The sequence below is a fragment of the Triturus cristatus genome, chromosome 9 (genome assembly GCF_964204655.1).
Source record: "Triturus cristatus chromosome 9, aTriCri1.1, whole genome shotgun sequence".
Lineage (NCBI taxonomy): Eukaryota > Metazoa > Chordata > Amphibia > Caudata > Salamandridae > Triturus > Triturus cristatus.
The window spans coordinates 25,248,568-25,270,777 of NC_140592.1; the positions used below are offsets into that span (position 1 = coordinate 25,248,568).

At 51.2% G+C, this 22,210-nt stretch overlaps 1 protein-coding gene across 1 annotated transcript in view; it reads right to left on the minus strand.

Annotated features, from left to right (window-relative positions):
- Positions 1-22,210, minus strand: part of TADA3 (transcriptional adaptor 3) — a 141,591-nt gene that overhangs the window by 94,558 nt on the left and 24,823 nt on the right. The window contains exon 2 of the mRNA XM_085624277.1: positions 12,796-13,007. Coding sequence (XP_085480403.1) covers positions 12,796-13,002 — 207 coding nt within the window. The 5' untranslated portion in view covers positions 13,003-13,007. The remainder of the gene's footprint in view (positions 1-12,795; positions 13,008-22,210) is intronic.

Sequence of the window (22,210 nt, forward strand, 5' to 3'; positions counted from 1 at the left end):
CTTTTTTGAAGGGTGATGGGAAGATCCCCATGGCCTTCACAGCCCCTGCTTGCTCCCTCGGCAGCACCATACTGGGTGCTGGTGAGAGCCTGAATCTTTCCTTTGCTGCCGCCCGGACAGGAGCAGCATTTGTGGACTGCTCCTTATGGGCATGAGTAACCTTCTGTTCCTTGCCCGGGTGACTGGGGCAGGAAACCATAGTGTCTCAGTGTTGAGATTTCCAAGACACTGCAAAGTATCAGGTCCTGGGGGATGGAGTCCCTGGGGCCTGAAGGCGGCTTAGGGAGTGGGTCCGCATGCTCCCCTCCCCCATACAAACCATTGCGTCGCCCCCCTCACCCCCTCCAAGATGTGGCCCACCACATGGGCTTTTTTAACATGGTTTTTTTCCAGCTTATCCATGCAGCAAAATATGAAAAAAATATGTGTTTTGACCCCAGTCTTGCTTAGGGGGAGGGGGGCAGGCCATGCCTAACCTGCACGTTTTTCTCAAGACAAATGACTGAGTCCCGGGTCCTGAGATTGTTGCTGTTTTTGGGGAGGGAGGGGTTGTGTAGCCCCCACCCAGAGCCTTCTAAATGTCCCATGAACCCCATCCATCAGTGGCAACATTTATTTTGGGGGGATTGTGGCATGGAGCCCCACTTCCTGAGCCTCTGAAGAGCCCTAGGAACCCCATTCCCCAGGCCTAATGGCAGTAATGTCCTGGGGACCCCACCCCCACAGGGCACCGCAGTTCCCTGCCTACAAGAGAGCAGGCAGGGAGAACTTCAAAGTACACATTTGCTACCGCCCTGCTGGGAGCAAAGAAAAGCTGCCACCGCTAGGAGGGAGCAAATGGATGGATATATGGCTGAGCCCCTGGGACTCTCGCTACAGCTTAAGGGCGGCCATTGCTGTGGGTGTCCCGGGTGCAGTAGATGAAGGTATATGTCAAAACCAGGTCACTTCCCTGCCACAGATTTCTAACAGAACTGCAGACCGTACTCCCCACAGGATTACCAGCATTGGGCACTATGCTCATGCACAAAAAGTCTCAGAATGCTTCAGTAGCCTGTCTGATGAGGGCTGTTAGCTCGAAACCGGTCCCAGGATGCTTGTTTCCGGTCCAGGGAAGACATGGCTTGGCACTTTGGGCTGGACTGTTCCCATGTGGCACAGGGTCAAGACTGATTTTCATATAGCTGTGCCTGAATTCGGGTGGCGAAGTGAGCTAAAGAATGATGATGGATTCAACCCAGATCTGTGACTGGGTGTGAGTGTTTGAAAAGTTTCAACACTTCGTCCATCATCTCCTTGTGTTTGCCTTGTTCGCCCTAAGTGGGCAGAGTCGCCCAGACGTGGGTCCCTTGCTCACTTTGCCACTGGATTCAAGATAGACTGGCTGATGAGGGCTGTTAGCCCAAAACCGTTCCCAGGATGCTTGTTACCGGTCCAGGGAAGACATGGCTTGGCAGTTCGGGCTGGACTGTTCCCATGAAACACAGGACCAAGACTGATTTGCATATAGCTGCATCTGGACTGGGGTTGCAAAGTGAGCTAAAGAACGATGATGGATTCAACCCTCTGTGACTGGGGGTGAGTGTCTGAAGTTTCAGCGCTCCGTCCATCATCTCCTTGTGTTTGCTCAGTTTCTTTTGCAGCAGGCTGAGCTACAAGAGAAAATGGTGGTCCGTGCTCTGCTGCATTTCGAACTTGAAAATGCATCTGCATGCAACAACCAGTGCAGATACTTACCAGACTGTTCAAAAGTGTGAAGCTGAATGTGGGTTAGATGTTGTTTATCTAAGCACAAAACACTGCTGTTGCATGTAAAAAAAACTTACAGTTAAGTGTTTTACAAACCAAAACGTTACCAGATGACTTCATGTCGTTAAGGGTGCGGTGCTCCAGTCCTGGATTTACTGTCAACAACCGAATACACTATGGGAATTATCCTCATGGTTCACCTCAGTGGATTAACTAACTAAACTTAAAACCGTGATTTGTCAAAGAAAAGGTGAGAACTGGGGCACTTACCACTTGGCGACTAGGAGATATCAATCAACCTTATTCAAAGTACACTTGCATAGTCTCAGTATTTTTCACCAACAAGAAAATAAGTCAAACAATAGAGATCCCAGTTCTTAGTACATTCAAACTAGGCATTTTCTTTTCTGAGGAGTAATGAAGTATACTTTCACTCTCCCATTAAAGCAGTTGTCCAGATTTAGAAGTGGAATTGTACATTTTTTCGGGTAATAATAATAAATTTAAAAAAAAACACTTTAACACTCCTGTTTGCTGCGTCAACCCAACTTCAAGAATAACATTAAGACAGATCATCAAATAACCAAAAACCAAAAGCACATCATGGCACCAACGTCTAAGTTAACAATGGTTTGTCACCTCAACAACACGTTCATAGCTTCTTGGAAACCATTGAGAAAGCTAGCTTAAACACGTAGCACCATTAAGTGGTGAACATAGCACTGAAAACACAGAACAGATCCCCAATAATACATTATCAGCTAATGATGCCTCTTAAAAACAGTCACCTCACAAGTCAAGCAATGGATGACTGTACACACATGCAGAAAGAAAACAGTCTGTGGCACTCACAAGCCCTACAACTAATGTCTTATAAATATACCGGGTACGACTGTACAAATCCTACTCCATGGCTAGCCAGCAAGCATCGCAAAACAGATCTTCTCCAACCAAATATAAGAAGAGACTACTGTCACCGAGAACCATAAAGCACACCTCTACAGATCATACACCTTGTAGAAGTGTGTTGTACAAATGCAGGTTACATAACCTAACCAACAGTAGCATGTAGTGTGATACAAGCCTACAAACATATTGGTAGTCAAGGCAAGAGGAAATCATGGTATTTAGCTAGACAAAGTTGACTTGCCATGCTCCATCATCGCTCTATTCGCTCTACAAAGGTAGCATGCCCACCACCTTCACAAGCCTGATGCAAAAGAGAAATAATGGGTCACTCAGAAAATGTAATCTTTTTCCAACTGTGCTTCAATTTTTATCTTAAACACAAAGCAGAGGAGATATGGGTGGGAGGGAAGAATGAAATGGAGGGGTGAAAAGAATGAAAAGTGATACATGGGAAAGAGGCTGGGTGGGGCAGGGGGAACAAAGAGTGAACACAAAGGGAGAAGTGAAAGTTCAGGGAGGAGCAGCAGTGGTTCGACAGAAGGGGCTAGTAGTTGTAAACAATTCCTCATTGTTAGAAAAACCCCACTCCCACACCGGAAAGGGTGGTGGTAATGGGGTCCCTCCAGACATACACAGTGGTAGCTTGGCTCGAGTGGTCAGGGGTCAGGCACCGTGTTAAGCATACGACATACCCACACAATAACCATGCGTGCATCCGTTCCAAAAACGACACTACACCTTAAAAATTATACTGAAAATATATCTCTTTATCTTCTTTTCTCTTAGTTGCTGATTAAATAAATAATAAGACAATCACAGTACACAAGGCTTTTTCTGTGGAAGGGTACGTCAACTAAATACTGTCTTAACGATTCAATAAATAAGGTAGATCATAAATAATCAAGGCATAAATATAAGTGCATTACATTACAGGCAATTAAATATTATGAGGCAATAAATACTGTACGACAATAAATATTGTGAAACAATAAATACTGTGAGGCAATAAATAGGATAAATACAATAAATACAGTGCTCTCAATAAATAATAAAAGCCAACAGTGACACTTGTAAATCAGTTCACATTCCTGAGGTACTATGGGATGATTTGACCCAATCCCAGCTTGTAGAGATTTGGATGGCCTGAGGGGTATACTCCCTGGCTTGGACAAGGCTGAGGCCTAAACTGAGGTAAATCAAGGGGGGATCTAGAGATCTGGCTCTCCCACACTACACAACCCCTCTGCATTAGTCTCAGTTCACCCCTGGCACAATCAAGCTGGTTCCAGCACCTCTCTAGCCCCTAGGATAATCTTTTAGGGCTTCACAGGGCCTTAGGCGCCCTCTATTCCACTTACTGCCCTTCTTATGAAGTTCTGACGCCGCTGGAGTCGTGTCGACGCCGTGAGGCGGTTCCAGTTCGATGTCGGCGGCCTCGGCGCAGAGTCAGTTCTTGACGACGTCGATAGGCGGTTCCGGTTCGATGTCGGCGGCCTCGGCTCGATGTCGACCTCCGGTTCAATGACGTCGGGCAGTCTTGGCTTGATGTCGACTTCGGGCAGCTCCGGTTCGATGTCGGCGGCCTCGGCTCGATGTCGACCTCCGGTTTGATGACGTCGGGCTGTCTTGGCTCGATGTCGACTTCCGACGGCTCCGGAGTGCGACCTCCACTCCCGACCTCCGGCACGATTCTCTTCAGGTTCTGGCGACTCCGGAGGGCGGACTTCACTCCCCCGTCGACGCCGCTCACTCGACCTCAGGTGTCTTCCTCCACGACCTCTGGTACTCCCCACGACCTCCGTCGGCGCCCCCTCTCGACCTCTGGCGGCTCCGGGTACGACGTCTGCTTTCCAGTCAGCGCCGCTTCTCCACCTCGGGCAGCAGGTCTCAGGCTTCTCGACGTCGGACTCCAGGAAAACCAATAAACAGGTCAGATTCTTGCTTTTCTTTACTTCTAAGGCCTGTTCCTGCTGTCCAGGTCCTTAAGATGGTTTTTCTTGCTTTTTCCCACACAGGGCTCCAGGCTGGGCTCAGTCAGTAGGGACTAGTATCAAGGGTGGGTTTATGGACCCCACTCCAGGCACAAGTTTCCACCCCTGCTGCCTCACTCCTTCCTCCTTCAAGTTTCTGCTGCTCTCTCTTCACCAGTCAGGTGCCAACTGCCCGCTCCAACTGTCAACTCTGGCTTAGCTTCCCAACATTCCAAACCGCCTCCAACTGTCACAGGGTTCCAGAATGTTGCAGAAGGTTCTAGTAGGTTCCAGTGGGTTCTGATGATGTCACAGGTGGCCACCATTTTGTGCTCCAGGCCCTCAGACAGAAGTTCCAGGGGTAGATAAAATGGCTCCCTGAATCTGCATCCATACTAAAAAGTCTGGTGGTTCCCAAAAAGGAAAAATTCTAACAGGGTTTGAGGCAAAAGTGGGACAAAATAAATAATGATGAGGAGGGACCACCCAAAGGGCTGACAGGTCTAACACGCGTCCCCCCCAGCTGAAAGTGGGGAGAGCTACCCAACCCCTTGGAAGTTCTCATCACTAAGGCGGAAATACCTTGAGAGACCGTCTGCATTGGCGTGGTCCACTCCAGGCCGATGTTCCACCTGAAAATCCATTCCCTGTAGGGAGATAGACCACCTCAACAACTTGGGATTCTCCCCCTTCATCTGCATCAGCCAACGAAGGGGTCTGTGGTCGGTCTGAACCAGGAAGTGCGAGCCAAACAGGTATGGCCGCAACTTCTTCAGAGCCCATACCACTGCAAAGGCTTCACGCTCTATTGCACTCCACTTCTGTTCCCTGGGAAGTAGTCTCCGGGATAGGAAGACCACGGGTTGATCCAGACCCTCTTCATTGAGTTGCGATAACACTGCCCCAATGCCATGTTCTGATGCATCTGTCTGGACAATGAACTTCTTGGAAAAGTCTGGGGCCCTTAAGACCGGGGCCTCGCACATGGCTTGCTTCAGCTTCACAAAGGCCTGCTGACAAGCCTCCGTCCAGACTACCCGTCGAGGTGGTTTCTTGGACGTGAGCTCCGTGAGGGGGGCTACGATGGTACCGTACCCCTTCACGAAGTGGCGGTAGTATCCCGTGAGGCCCAGAAAAGCTTGGACCTCAGTCTGTGTCTTGGGGGGTTCCCAGGCCATGATGGCCTCGATCTTCGCCTGGAGGGGTTGCACCGCTCCCCTACCCACCAAGTGTCTAAGGTACACTACCGACCCCTGCCCGATCTGGCACTTGCTGGCCTTGATCGTTAACCCAGCTTGTCTCAGGGCCTGGAGAACAGCTTGCAGGTGACGCAAGTGATCCTCCCAGCTGCTACTGAAGACGGCTATGTCATCCAGATAAGCAGCAGAGAAACTCTCCATTCCGGTGAGGATCTGGTTTACCAGGCGCTGAAACGTGGCAGGTGCGTTCTTGAGCCCAAAGGGCATCACACAGAACTGGTAGTGGCCATTGGGCGTGGAGAAGGCTGACCTTTCCCTTGCTCCATCAGTCAAAGAGATCTGCCAGTACCCAGAAGTAAGGTCAAAGGTACTTAGATATTGGGCAGCTCCCAGCCGGTCAACCATTTCATCCGCCCTAGGGATCGGATGAGCATCAGTTTTGGTTACTGAATTCAGTCCCCGATAGTCCACACAGAACCTCAGTTCCGGTTGGGCACCCGGTGGTGCGGCTTTTGGTACTAACACCACCGGACTGGACCAGGGGCTGCTAGAAGGTTCGATCACTCCTAGCTCCAGCATCTTAGTGACTTCACTGTTAATGCTGGCCTTCACCTTGTCTGGCCTCCGGTAGATCTTGGACTTCACAGGTGGGCTGTCTCCTGTGTCCACGTCATGGACGCACAGGTGAGTCCTACCCGGGACAAGGGAGAACAACGAAGAGTACTGTCCCAGGACCTGGCGGCAGTCCTCCTGCTGTTCAGGAGTTAGAGATGGGGAGAGAATCACTCCCTCCACCGACCCATCCTTCTCTTGAGACGCAAACAAATCTGGGAGAGGCTCGCTTTCCACGTCCTCTGCTCCGTCAGTCACCATCATCAAGATGACTTCGGGCCTCTCGTGGTGGGGTTTGAGGCGGTTGGCATGCAGCACCCGTAAGGGCTGATGAGGGGTTTTAAGATCCACCAAGTAGGTAGCCTTACCCTTCTTCTCCAATACCTCAAAGGGTCCTGACCAGCGATCCTGGAGGGCGCTAAGCTCTCCTGGCTCGATCACCCACACCTTCTGGCCAGGCTCCAACTCCACCGGGTGAGCGTTGTGGTCATACCACGCCTTCATTACTGCTTGGCTGGCCTCCAAGTTGTCAGAAGCTTGCTTCCACAACTTAGCCATTTGGCTCCGGAAGGCCAGCATGTAGCTCACCACGTCCTGGGGAAGCTTTCTGGGAGTTCTTTCCCATCCGTCTCTCACCAGGTTGAGAGGTCCACGTACAGGGTGCCCATACAAAAGCTCGAAGGGGCTGAAGCCCACTCCCTTCTGTGGCACTTCCCTGTAAGAAAAGAGTAGACAGGGTAGGAGGACGTCCCATTTCCTCCGCAGGCTTTCAGGCAGACTTCTGATCATGCCTTTCAAGGTTTTGTTGAACCTCTCCACCAGACCATTGGTCTGGGGGTGGTAAGGAGTGGTGAACCGGTATGTCACTCCACACTCCTTCCACATCGCCCGCATGTACGCTGACATGAAGTTGGTCCCCCTGTCGGACACAACTTCCTTGGGAAAACCCACTCGGGTAAAGATTCCCATCAGGGCCCTAGCCACAACAGGTGCTGTTATGGTCCTCAGAGGTATTGCCTCTGGGTACCGTGTGGCATGATCCACCAGAACCAGGATAAACCTGTGACCAGCTGTAGTAGGTGGATCTAACGGACCCACAATGTCGATGCCCACCCTTTCAAAGGGGGTGCTAACGACAGGAAGTGGTTCCAGGGGAGCTTTCAGCTTCACCCCTGTTTTCCCACTGGCTTGGCAAGACACACATGTCCGGCAGTAGGTATCGGACGACACTCATTTGAGGCCAATAAAAGTGTGGGACAAGACGGGCGAAGGTCTTGTCTTGCCCCAGGTGTCCCGCCAATGGGATCTCATGAGCCAACTCCAGAAGGAAGGCTCGATAACGTTGAGGGACTACCAAGGCTCGTGACGATCCATGTAGGGGTGCCTTGGGTTCACTGTAGAGGAGGCCATCCTCCCAGTAAACACTGTAGTTCCCTTCAACGTTCCCTGCTGCCTGGGCTTCGGCCTGTCGCCTCAGTCCCTCAAGGGTAGGGCACTCCCTCTGGCCCTGGCAGAATTCCTCCCTGGACGGGCCTCCCTCCACGTGCCACTCGGCCGGGATGGGTAGGTCCTCCAGTTTGGTAACATCCCCCACCGCGGACTCCTGGTCCACCACCTCCGGTGGCCTATCCGTCCTACGGGGGGCGGACGCCGAGGCAGGCTCCTTCTGTCCTCGGTTCTTCCCTTGACTGGCAGCTGGCTGGGCCTTTGTTCCAGGCTCCAGCCTGAACGAACTCCCTCTCCGGGTAGTCGCGGACCCTGTGCTCACACAGGCCCAGTCAGGTGTACCCAGCATCTCAGTATGAGTCCGGTATTCCACCTCCTTCCAAGCATTGTGCTCCATGTCATTCCCTAGCAGACAATCGACTGGCACGGCAGGGCTTACGGCAACTCGAAGTGAACCTGCAACCCCCTCCCATTCAAAGGGAACCTCGGCCACCGGATAGTGGCCCATTCTGCCGTCAGCCATCGCGGCTGGGTGGAGTACATCGGGAACTACCTGCTCTGGAGACACCAGTTGGCTACGCACCATAGTCATACTGGCCCCTGTGTCTCTCAGAGCCTCCCCTCTTTGGCCGTTGATGGTGACCCACTGCCCATACTTTACGGTATTTGCGGGCACCTGGATCTTAGGAACCATCTCCCGTTCTCCCAGGGACACTAAAGTGACACCCGCCCACTCCCTTCCCTTAGTTAAGGGCATCTCCTCCCCGAGCACTGCACTAGCTACTCCGGGGGTCTTTCCTCCAATGGGAGGGGGTGGTCGTTTCGGGCACTTCGCATCTCCCTTGTAGTGTCCAACGCCACCGCACTCGTAGCAATGGACAACCCTTGGCTGCTGACTCTGGCCAGGATTAGGGTTTCTGGGGGGGTTAGCCCTAGGGGTGAATCCTGTTCCCTTCCCTTGGAAGTTATTTTGGGGGCCTTTGGAGAACTCCTTCTTTTCCCCTCCCTCTTTCTTCTGGGGGGCGCCCTGTCCGGCCTTTTGAGTATCCCCTCCAGTCCCCCTTGTGGACACCCGGGTACTAGCCCAAATGTCCGCCTCCTCAGCAAGCTTCCGGGGATTGGTCAGCTTGCTATCCACCAGGTGTTGACGCAGTTCAGGGAAACATTTTTCGAGCAGGTGTTCCTTCAGTACTAAATCAAACAACCCCTCGTAGTTCCTTACTTCACTGCCCTGAATCCAACCCTCTAGTGCCTTCTTTGCATAGTCCAGGAAGTCCACCCAATTCTGTGTGCCCAGTTTGTGACTACCCCGGAACTTCTGTCTGTACTTTTCGGGTGTTAGTCCAAACTTGCTTATGAGCGCCACTTTCATGGTGGGGTAGTGGGTCTGCTCATCCTCCTCTAAGGCCAATAAAGCATCCCTACCAGCTGGAGGCATGTACCTGTACAATCCCCCTCCCCAGTACTTCTCTGGAACCCCATGGGCCCTTAACGAGACCTCATAGGCCGCTAGCCACTTGGCAATATCGTCGCCCACCCCATAGCTAGTCACTATGTCCTTTGGCAGGTAGGGTTTGGGTTCCCTGGTGATTTCTTGGTCTTTGCTGCCACCATTAGGAACAGTGTGTGCCCCGACTCTTAGGATCTGAAGATCTATCTCTTTCAGCCTTAGCTCATGAGCCATCCTCTGTTCCTCCTTCTCTTTCTCCAGCCTTGCTAAGTCCCATGTGAGCTGTCTTTTCTCCCTCCGGTCTGTTAACTCCACTTCAGATAAGCCACCGCTAGAGACAGTGCTGCCCTTCCTGGAAATGGTTCTGGGCCCCGCTACTAGGTTCCCCACCTCAGGTTGGTACAACCCAGCCCCCTTGCTGTCGGGCTCTCTATCCCTGTCCTCCTCCTCAGCCTTGCTTTCTCGTCGTGCCTCCCCCCAAGCCCTTAGGCTGGTTTGGAGTGCACCCTTCTTTGCTCCTGGGGGACAATACACCCCCTCCCGCTGACAAAACTCCCTGAGTTGGGCCACAGTATAGGTTTCCAGGTCTTCTAGCACAAACTCCATTTTGCCCACTCAGGTCAGAGGACAGGTTTTTACAGAAGCAATGCAGAGGGGTACCTTTTATAATACCTCCTCCCACCACCAGAGTAAATTTGGAAAAAACAAAAACTCACAATTAGGAAGGCCGCTTGGAGAAAACTCCCGGTGTAGGCCTATGGACTACCCACAGTTATTGTCGAGTATACGTAGGCACAGCTCTATCCCGCCGCTGAACACCAATTATGTTAGAAAAACCCCACTCCCACACCGGAAAGGGTGGTGGTAATGGGGTCCCTCCAGACATACACAGTGGTAGCTTGGCTCGAGTGGTCAGGGGTCAGGCACCGTGTTTAGCATACGACATACCCACACAATAACCATGCGTGCATCCGTTCCAAAAACGACACTACACCTTAAAAATTATACTGAAAATATATCTCTTCATCTTCTTTTCTCTTAGTTGCTGATTAAATAAATAATAAGACAATCACAGTACACAAGGCTTTTTCTGTGGAAGGGTACGTCAACTAAATACTGTCTTAACGATTCAATAAATAAGGTAGATCATAAATAATCAAGGCATAAATATAAGTGCATTACATTACAGGCAATTACATATTATGAGGCAATAAATACTGTACGACAATAAATATTGTGAAACAATAAATACTGTGAGGCAATAAATAGGATAAATACAATAAATACAGTGCTCTCAATAAATAATAAAAGCCAACAGTGACACTTGTAAATCAGTTCACATTCCTGAGGTACTATGGGATGATTTGACCCAATCCCAGCTTGTAGAGATTTGGATGGCCTGAGGGGTATACTCCCTGGCTTGGACAAGGCTGAGGCCTAAACTGAGGTAGATCAAGGGGGGATCTAGAGATCTGGCTCTCCCACACTACACAACCCCTCTGCATTAGTCTCAGTTCACCCCTGGCACAATCAAGCTGGTTCCAGCACCTCTCTAGCCCCTAGGATAATCTTTTAGGGCTTCACAGGGCCTTAGGCGCCCTCTATTCCACTTACTGCCCTTCTTATGAAGTTCCGACGCCGCTGGAGTCGTGTCGACGCCGTGAGGCGGTTCCGGTTCGATGTCGGCGGCCTCGGCGCAGAGTCAGTTCTTGACGACGTCGATAGGCGGTTCCGGTTCGATGTCGGCGGCCTCGGCTCGATGTCGACCTCCGGTTCGATGACGTCGGGCAGTCTTGGCTCGATGTCGACTTCGGGCAGCTCCGGTTCGATGTCGGCGGCCTCGGCTCGATGTCGACCTCCGGTTCGATGACGTCGGGCTGTCTTGGCTCGATGTCGACTTCCGACGGCTCCGGAGTGCGATCTCCACTCCCGACCTCCGGTGCTCCTTTCCTCAGGTTCCGGCGACTCCGGAGTGCGACCTCCACTCCCGACCTCCGGCACGATTCTCTTCAGGTTCTGGCGACTCCGGAGTGCGATCTCCACTCCCGACCTCCGGCACGCTTCACCTCGGTCTCCGGCGACTCCGGAGCGCGGACTTCACTCCCCCGTCGACGCCGCTCACTCGACCTCAGGTGTCTTCCTCCACGACCTCTGGTACTCCCCACGACCTCCGTCGGCGCCCCCTCTCGACCTCTGGCGGCTCCGGGTACGACGTCTGCTTTCCAGTCAGCGCCGCTTCTCCACCTCGGGCTCCAGGTCTCAGGCTTCTCGACGTCGGACTCCAGGGAAACCAATAAACAGGTCAGATTCTTGCTTTTCTTTACTTCTAAGGCCTGTTCCTGCTGTCCAGGTCCTTAAGATGGTTTTTCTTGCTTTTTCCCACACAGGGCTCCAGGCTGGGCTCAGTCAGTAGGGACTAGTATCAAGGGTGGGTTTATGGACCCCACTCCAGGCACAAGTTTCCACCCCTGCTGCCTCACTCCTTCCTCCTTCAAGTTTCTGCTGCTCTCTCTTCACCAGTCAGGTGCCAACTGCCCGCTCCAACTGTCAACTCTGGCTTAGCTTCCCAACATTCCAAACCGCCTCCAACTGTCACAGGGTTCCAGAATGTTGCAGAAGGTTCTAGTAGGCTCCAGTGGGTTCTGATGATGTCACAGGTGGCCACCATTTTGTGCTCCAGGCCCTCAGACAGAAGTTCCAGGGGTAGATAAAATGGCTCCCTGAATCTGCATCCATACTAAAAAGTCTGGTGGTTCCCAAAAAGGAAAAATTCTAACAGGGTTTGAGGCAAAAGTGGGACAAAATAAATAATGATGAGGAGGGACCACCCAAAGGGCTGACAGGTCTAACACTCATGATTCGAAATGCAAACATTCCATTTGAGGCAGAAGGATACACCCATCAATAACATGAGTTGAGATATTCTCCACAGAGCCAAGATGTGATTGACAAAGTCTCAACCAGATGGCTAAAAGAAGCTGGACCAAAAAAGACTAAGCATTAAGGAGGGAAGACCAAAGCCCACTCTACTTATATTGTATGCAAAAGGCCTTGTCGACAGCTGTGCTATTAAACCTAGATCTTAACCCAGTAAGAAACACCCAGCTCAGTACTCCAGCTTCCACCCACATCACTCTAGAATTATGTCTAGATCAGCAACAATAGGAGGTGCATACCACAAGAGCTGCCGTGATTGCTACCCGAGCTGAAATGCCTTAGGGTGAAAACATTTAATTTATGGTATTTACAGCTACATATAAAGCATGGGTTCCTCAAAATAAAACCTATATTTAATATATTCTGTTTTTTGTCTGTTTAAAAATCCTCCCTATCATGAATGAACAAATTTTTACCCCCTGGAAAATCAGCTTTCTCCTGCGTTCAAAATGTAAAGACTAAAATGATCCGACTTCAAAAACTTTCCTTCTAATATTAGTTTAAAAAAAAAAGAAAATCTTGCCTGTGTCTCCGCCTCTAGGACCCGGAGCCGGCGGCTGGCCGATGACAGTAGCGTCTCTAGCTCCAACTGAAGCGTGTCCAGCTCCTCAATGCCGATCCCATCATCCTCAGAGCGGGACAGCACTGCCGTGTACCGAGGACACACCTTGATGTGGTCTACAGACTTAAAATCATGGAACTGAAGAGGACAGTCTTTCAGCTCATTCATCTTTCCTGCAGAAAAAGAAATGTGATCACATTAGAATGTAACTGTTAAAACAAAGACATTTTCAAATCCATCATGACACTCAGGTAAGTATTTATGCAGAGGTCCAATGAGCACATAGTCACTTGATGATTGAGAAGGCAGAAGAGGTGCTAAAGGCATTGAAGAGCAGACTAGAGAGCAAAATGCATTGCTTTAGTCCCTTCAACGTCGCACACATTAGAACCCACCCATCCTATGTGTCCCACACTTGGCACCAATTCCCCGTTCATTAAAGAGGAAGACAGTTTTACATTTAACTAATAAAATGTTTTTTTTACAGTGCTACACACCTCCTGGTATCCCAGCGGTTCACACAGCCTACTTATAAAAATACCATGTATGGAAATTCAAGTATACAGTGGCTTCCGCCCTCTTTGTAAGCAAGCCCAAGAAGGCTTCCATTCCACCTGGCTGGAGAAGAAAGTTGTTCCTCCTTTGCCAAGGAAAGTGGAGAAGTCATTCAGGCATAAAGAGTCCCTTCTTACTCCTAAAAACTCTGGTGGCTCACTTTTCTTTCAGCTCCTGTAGAAGATCTCTGTTTTCTGAAGACTTTGAGGTGGTTCATCTCTCACTCTGGTTCAAAAGGGTCCCCCCCTCTCAGATAATGGAAGGGAACTAAGACATCTGTACAAGGGGAAACTCATTGGGGGAAATGTACACTTAACACCCCACTTGGCAAAAGTGCACCGGATTACATGATTACCAAGTTACCGGTTAATATGATCAAAGTTTTTACAGTCAGACCTGAAAACCACTAATCTGTGCAGTCCTTACAGGAAAGCGCAAGACTGTTTGAATAATAAATCAATATATATTTCCATGAACTGCCCCAAAGAATGTTATAATGCCCTATGATGCAGCAGCTTTTCTAACAGTTGATTCCTCCTCCCAACATATGATAAACAGCACTGTACTGGCATGACAAGTCTGTCAAGTATGTGGATGCAGGAGGTGCTCACATCGTTGACTTGTGCCGTCACAGAGAGAGTGTCATCTAAGATGATTTCCAGGTTTCTAGTGTGGTCGATGGGTGTTTGTCCAAACTCTGAAGTCCACCAGGACGGCCCTGATGATGTTGGCGGCTGCAATGAGTGCTGTTTTGGTGCTGTGGTTCTTTCAGTAGCTAGAAAGTCTCAATGTGGGTTTAGAGTTGTTTGTTGAAGACTTTCTCCATCACCTTGGCTAGATACACGAGGAAAGATATTGGACGGAAGTTGCATCGTTGGTTAGGGTGGGGGTGGTTTTTTGAGGAAAGCGTTGACTTCTGAGTGTTTCCAGTCATCCGAGAATGCGGTGGATGCTATGGAGGTGTTTATGATGTGGAAAAAGGAAGTGCTGATTGGGGAGATTCCCAAGTAGTAGATGTGGTGAGGGAATTAGTCCCTGCTTGGATGACTGTTTCTATGTCGTCTCTGATGAGGGGTGCCCATTTGGTTAGGTGGTTGTCTTGGTTGGTAGCTTGGCAATGAGGTCGGTCAGGTCCGGTTGGTGTTGAAAATTGCTGTAGATATTGGCGATTTAGCTGCATAATAAGTTTAATAGGTTGGGTAGGGAGGTGTTGTTGACAGTTATGGAAGGTGTGGTGAAGTCATTTATGACTGAGAAGATCTCCTCGCTTCTTTTGACATGTTCCGCTAGTGCGTGTTTCTTGGTGTCTCGTAGTTGCTAATTGTAACCCCCCCCCCCCCCCCCCCGAGTGCAGGATTTTTTTTTTCATGCTGGCCATTAAGAACCTATAACTGCTTTTCCAAGATCTCAGTTGGTCAGTCTCTGGACTACGACACACTATTGTACCCCATCTGCCAGACCAGACTTAGTGATTCAGTTAAGAAACGTACTTAGGAGTGCACGCATTGAGAGCTTTATGTGCAATGCCACTAAACTTTAGATTGCTCCTTGTCTCAAGTGATTAATGCTTTAAGTGACACAGGAGCAAAGGAAGAAGAAATTCATCCCACCCAATCTACTCACAAATTTCACATCTGCTCGCTCATCAACTTCCTTACTCTCGCTCCCCATTCTTGCTACCTGTGCTGCCTTACATTTATTCACTACACTTTGTGGCCCAGTCCTTCCATCAATTGACAAACTGGCTCCAACCCTACCTCCTCAACCTTCAATTTCAAGTCAATTTAGCTCAGTTTAAATTCCCCCATACATGAGCAACTCTGGATGAAAAACATGGGTCTGCTCAGCCCTTTCGCTTTATTTAACATCTATATGGATCCTAACAGCCGTGCTTCTCCCCCGCCCTCAATGCCCCAATTAGGGCAGAGGAGCGCCACCCGCCCCCCTGCTGCCAGCGAGGCAAAAGTTAAAAATAAAAACGGTAATAAAATTACTTACCGTTTTATTTTACACTGCTCTCAGCCCCAGCAGAGTTTGGGGGCAGGGCATTGCTGCTGACTGGCAGCAAGTGAATGGTGCTCAATCCACCAGTTAACACTGCGCAAGTCACTTTGGCCGGTTGTCCTGCGATGGCCAGCCTAAAATGCGCAGTGTAAACCTCTCCACCTAGCTATCTCAGACAGCTCAGTGGAGAGCAGCCTGTGCCTTCAGAAGCGCCAAGGCAGTCTGCTCCAGCCAATCCTGGTGCTTCTGTCATGCTGCTCAACTGCAGCGTGAGAGCAGCGTCAGAGGAGAGAGGAGTTGGCTGAGGCTCCATGGTGCCGTTGCACTGACAGCATTCCAGAAGAAAGCACGGAGGGCGAAGAAGTTCAGTAAGTAGGGGAGAGAATGGGGCCTAACGGCTATGGCAGTTGACCTCGGAGCTGGGGAACCGGGTTCAAGTCTCAGCAGGGACGCTCAACTTCTGTTACTCTGAGCAAATCACTTAATCTCCCGCACGGGACAGGGGCACCATCACCCACCAGGGCAATACCCTCTCCTTTTTCCCAGACTACACAACTACTGTTCAGGCGGCCCGGCGGGAATTCCTACCTGCCAAACGCATCCTACAGAAGCAGGACATCCAATACTCCCTGGGCTATCCGGCGAAGCTCAGAGTCCGCCAGGGCTTAAAGACTTTTGGCTTCCCTGACCCTCGGGAGGCACTGGCGTTTGCCAAGAAGCTCGAAAAATCAGCCCGGCAACCAACATCTAAATCCCCATCCGAGGCTGCGGACCGCCTCAGCGATAATGACTGAAGTGACTTTTATTGATTGCTGTTGTTTTCCCTCTTGTTTTTGCGATGCCTGACTCTACCCAAGCTTGGTCACCCTGCTTTACTGCAGGGGTGTGTGCCTAGCCCCGCCATGCTCTCACGGGATGATTCCCAACTGTACTGTTGTTTTCCCCTTCCTAGTTGTGGGTTCCCGGGGTGGGGCGGGTTGGTGTCTCAGCCTGATTGGGGGGTTGGAGTGGGAGGGGGGCGGGGGGGGGGGCGGGGGGGTCTTTCTGATTTTTGTTTTTAGTCTTTTTAGTTTGGGGGGCTTGTTTGGGGTGAACGATGGCTCACTGTTCTTGTTGTGGCCCAGGGTGGGTGGGTTGGGTTGTTTTGGTGGGTTTGCAGGTTTTTCTTTTTGTTTTCTTTCTTGGGATGTTGTTTTCTCCGGGTACTGTTTGTTCTTTCTGCACTGCCTACACATGTCCATTCCTAGACACTGTATTGTGCTTCTGGCTGCTAATTTTGCCGGACTATTGGCCTTACATTCTCCGCCTCCCCGCTGCCTGTTCTGTGGGTTTTCCGTTCCTCTACGGGGGTGGTGGTTTCCGTGTGCTACTACATGTTTTCCTGGTACTGTTTTCACAAGTTCTGACTGCGATACTGCATTGTGTTATATGTTCCGTTCTGTTTCAGGTCACTGGTCATTCACAGGTTGTGATCATGCTGCTCCACTTGTCCCTCCCTCCCCTTCTCTGCTGCACCTCTTGTGGTTGGGTCCATGGCGCACAGTCCCTGCTCATCGGCGCGCTCTGCTCCCAATGCCGCATCCGCCGGTCAGTCGCCTGCATGCTATCCCCGCGTTGCCTAATTGGCGGTGGTCCCGGTGGGCTGCCTCAACTTGCTTGTGGGGCCTCCTGCCTACGCCGCTCTAAGCTGCCCTTTGAATCACTTTCCTTTCCTGCCCACTGCACCTGCCCATGGTGCCTATCGTGGGCGTTGCGCAGCACCACACTCTGGACCAACCTCTTATGGCTGATATGGTCTGCTCGACCTGGAATGTACGCGGTCTGAATGACCACCGTAAGGCCCGACTGATTCATGCCCACTTACAACGGCACAAGGTAGGTATATGTCTCTTACATGAGACACATCAGCTGCCCGGTTCTCTTTCCAGACTCCAAGCGCGATATTGGGGGGAATCCCACTCCTCCACCTACTCGTCATATGCCAGAGGGGTCTCAATTCTGTTGCGCAGGGGCCTCCCTTGGCAGACCACCCAGGTACTCACTGATCCTGATGGCAGATATGTGATCCTCCACGGTTTACTATTGGCCCAGACCGTTACGATTGCCACGGTCTACGGCCCTAACTCGGACGATCCGGAATTTTTTAACCACATCTGGCACCTCATCTCCGCTTGTGGCCCTGCTGCGGTCATCTGGGGGAGGTGATTTTAATGTCGCTCTGTCGGCGACCTCGGATCGGTCGGGCTCCCACTCGTCCCATCCGCGTGCATCCGCGGCTCTAACGTCTATTTTAACTGATAACTCTCTCTATGATGCTTGGCGCCACTTCCGTCCCGACACCCGTGAGGGCACCTGCGTTACTGGCGCGAGGGGCTGTTCGCGCATTGATTTCTGGCTGACCTCACCAGACGTCCTGTCATGGCTCACTAATGCGGTGCATATGGCTCGCACCTTTTCCGACCATGCGCCGGTGCAGATCCGTTTCCGCCCTCCCCATTCCCAGCGGCGGGCTTTTACTTGGCGACTTCCCTCCGGCGCCCTCCAGGACACTGCCTTTTGTGCGGACATCTGCAACGCTATATCCAACTATTTTGATTTAAACACAGGGTCCGTGGACTCTGCATCGACCTTATGGGAAGGGTTTAAGGCCGTCATTCGGGGCGAATGTATTTCTAAACAGGCCGGTGTCCTCCGCTCCATCCGCACTTCCCTGGTTAAACTCGAGGCGGAAATGAAAGATCTGGATGCCGCCCAGGCGGCTCACCCCAGTCCTGAGAAGCTGGCGTTAATACGTCAAAAGCACTGAATTCTCGGATGAGGCTGGCCATGAAATGTCCTTTTTGGGCAGGGAGGGGAGGGTTGGGCTCGTCGCTTCAGTGAGGGGGACCGCCCGGGGCGCACCCTTGCCAATCTTCTTCACCCGCCGCGTGCTGCTTCTTATATAACAGCCCTCAGTGATGGAGGCCCGTCTAGGACCACTTCTCCGGAGGAAATTCAGTCCCGCTTTCTGGACTTCTATTCTCAGCTATATTCCGCCAGAACTCCTTTGTCACGGGGGGATTTTGATCAATATTTCGAATCTATTGCGCTAGTCTGGTTGGCAGATCACCACCGTAAATTTCTGGATGAACCTTTCTCTAGGGAGGAACTACTTGCGGTCATCAGTAGCTTACCCAGGGGCAAAGCACCCGGCCCCGATGGCCTACCAGCCTCATTTTACAAAATGTATGCCGGTCTTCTAGAACCACACTTGGCGGCTGTGTATAATGAATCCCTAGATACTGGTCTCTTCCCGTTATCACTACGTGAGGCGATGATAACCTTGCTTCTTAAACCCGACAAACCTGCCAACCGTCGCGACTCTTACCGCCCCCTTTCCCTAATCAACATTGATAACAAAATTTATGCCAAATTGATCGCCTCTCGCCTGCTATTACTCATGCCCCTCATAGCTCTCCCTGACCAGTCACGTTTTATTCCCGGTAGGGCAACTTCGCATAACCTCCAAACAATTTTCTCAGTATTACATCAAATTAATCCTAACCTCCCGGCAGTGGCTGCCCTCTTAGATGCTACAAAGGCGTTCGACACGCTGGAGTGGCCCTTCTTATTTTATCTCTTGCCGTGCATGGGCTTCAGCGAACTCTTTATGCGTAAGGTTAAACTCCTTTATACTAACCCTTCGGCGCGTCTCCGTATTAATGGCCAGGTTTCCGACCCCATCGGTATTGCTCGTGGCACACGGCAGGGGTGCCCTCTATCGCCCATGCTCTTTGCCATTGCAATGGAGCCCCTGGCCGCTCGGCTCCGGCAGCAGCATACTCATAGAGGAATAGGTTTTTCGTCCCGCTCCCTACTCGTCTCCATGTACGCGTACGATGTAACCCTATACGTCCGTCATCCTCAGGAGAACCTCAGCCTCCTGGTCAGGGAAATCATACGTTTTGGCGGGCTTTCCGGCATTCAAGTGAACTGGAGCATGTCTGTCTTATTCCCCTTGACGGACGCCACCATGCCCTTCACACCAGACTTTCCTTTCGTGTGGGCTTCTGGCCCCACGCGGTATCTGGGCATCTGGCTGAGTAGGGACCTGGATGAACTGTGGAGATCCAACTTCGGCGTGCGGTCGACTGGCTAGAATCTAGGATCCCATCGTGGAGCCGACTTCCGCTCTCTCTGGCGGGCCGGATCGCAATCACCAAGATGGTGGTCCTGCCTAAATTTCTCTATCTGTTTTTAAACATTCCTATTCCTCTTACCACTCATTTCTTTCGTAAATGACGCTCCCTCATCATCTCGCTCGTCTGGGGGGGCAAACAGCCAAGAGTCGCATATGACATCCTTACTCTCCCCATGTCTGCTGATTCAGGATCTATGCCTTGTGTGCCCAAGCCAGTTTACTGCATTTTTGGATACATCTTACTCCTTATCAGCCTCACGTCGCCGTTGAGACGGATATAGCTTCCCCTTGGCCCCTGTCCACGGCTTTGTTCGTTCCCGCGGTGCGCCCTCGGGCGGAGGTCGACACGGTCGAGACGCTGCGCTGGGCTTGGTCCGGCCTACGCAGGCTTTCCAGCCTTTCCCGGCTTTCTGCCAATGCCGTGCCAATAGTGAACCACCCAGACTTTCCCCCACTTCAACCTGCTGGCATGTCTAGGCATGCGTCACGGTTGGGTTTGAGGACGATAGCGGATCTTTACCCAGAGAACACTTTCTATTCTCTTCCTGACTCCTCGGGGCCGCTGGACACACTTTTATTTTATCAGCTGCGGGCTATATGCCGGAAACTCCACCCCACATTCCCTCAGCCCCCACCCACCATGCCGGCTCTGGATCTCATGTATACGTCCCTCAACGCCACACAAATTAGTTATCAAATTATACGTGCTTACTTTAGTGGCTGCCCCTATCTCTTCGGATCGGGCGCGGGTGGCGTGGGGTGCGGATCTTGGTACTGAAATTTCGCAGGCTGACTGGCAGTACTGTTGTAACCGGACGAAAAAGCTGTCACCGAACTACCGGCTCCGTCTGATACATTTTAAGTACTTGCACAGGTTGTACCGCACCCCTGTTCAGCTCCACATGCTCGGGCTCATTCCAGCGGATGCTTGTGTGCGCTGCGTTGCCCCAGCTGCGTACTTTGCACATTTAGCATGGCTATGCCCTAAGGTCTCAGAGTTCTGGCGGATTGTGTGCTCCACCATTTCTGACATTACTAGTGTAACAATGCACCCCGACCCTCCCCTGTGCCTCCTTGGTTTAGTAAAATTCTGCCCGATGCTTCCCGACACCTGATTTCGATGCTGCTGGTCCTGGCTAAGCGTAGGGTGGCTATATGTTGGGGTCGCCGGCCGGCTCCAAAGGTTGAGAGCTGGCTGGAGGACGCCTCTCGGTGTCAGACTCTCCTGTCGGAGTTCTGGGACTTATTGCAAATCAGGTCCCGACCCTTAAATATCTGGGGCCCTCTTGTTACCCACCTTCAATCCCGTTCCCACTCCAGTGGCGCTGCCTCTCCCACGCTCCCCGCCGGCCCTGTGCCCGCGGCGGCCGTTGGTGCTGGCCAGTAACTGCCCCCTCCCCTTTCATTGGCGCCCCCACCTTATTGGTACTCCCCACTGCGGCTATTATCGCAGGTGTATCCCCCTTAGAGTTGAGGGGCCTATGTGTAGTGGAGCTGTGATCCTGACCTTCATGTTTTTTTCTGCTCATTGTAGGATATGGTCTACTTGTTGCCAAATGCTTGACTTGACCTGTACTATGTTGTTTTGAGCTGTAGTGTTGCACAGTGTAATGTGTCCGACCTGATTCTTCTCAATAAAGGTTTTTGAAAAATTAAAAAAAATATATATATATATATATCTTAAACCCTATGCCAGCCCTCAATAACATGCTGAATAACTTCAAATGTGTCTGGGAATGCAACCTGCATTCAGACAACTCACTCCTCATTCTCGCCCTTCACTTTCACACTCACCCTGCACTCACAGGGATCACAATATGCTCACACTGATCACCATGCACTCATACCACCCGCTCACACTGCACTTATGCCAATCACCATGAACTCACATAGTTCCTCCCTCCACTTACCCTGCGGTCACATGAGCACACCGCTCACTCAGCACACACAGTGATCACTCTGCACTCACAATGCTCTAGCTCTGTTCACCCTGTACCTCACCCTGCAGTCACACGAGCACACTACTCACCCTGCTCATGTGACACTTCACTCACCTATCCCCCTCACTGCTCACTCTTCAATCTCACTCAAACAAGCCCTTAACTAACCATACATTCATTTGTCCCACTCTGCACTTACATCTGCACCCAAATTCATATGGTCACCTCACCTTACCCTGCAGTCACTCCTCTCATCCTACTCTCACACTGTTGCATCATTTACCGTGCACTCACATGGGCACTTCTGTCACCTACACAGCGCAGAGGGCTAATGTGCCTTCTACAAAGAACATGTACCATGCAGATCACAGAACCAAGTGTTGGTGAACTACGGTAGCCCTATAAACATCATTGGCATAGCCAATAGGTCTCGCCTTTGGAACCTATAAGTGTTTAGCCATGCAACAGTTGCAAAAGCGAGACCTATTGGCTATGCCAAGCGGCCGCGAAGTGATCGCGATCAAACATCAAAGCGGCCGTGAAAGTAATCGCGGTCAAGCGCGGCGCGTGCCCCCGCGCACATGCACTGTAGCTCTAGGCTGGCCGTCTTTTTGGAGCCCATCTCAATAAGTCTCGCCAGGACCAGCGCATGCGCTGGGTCCAGGCGAGACCTAAAAAGTGAAATGTTGGTCAGAAA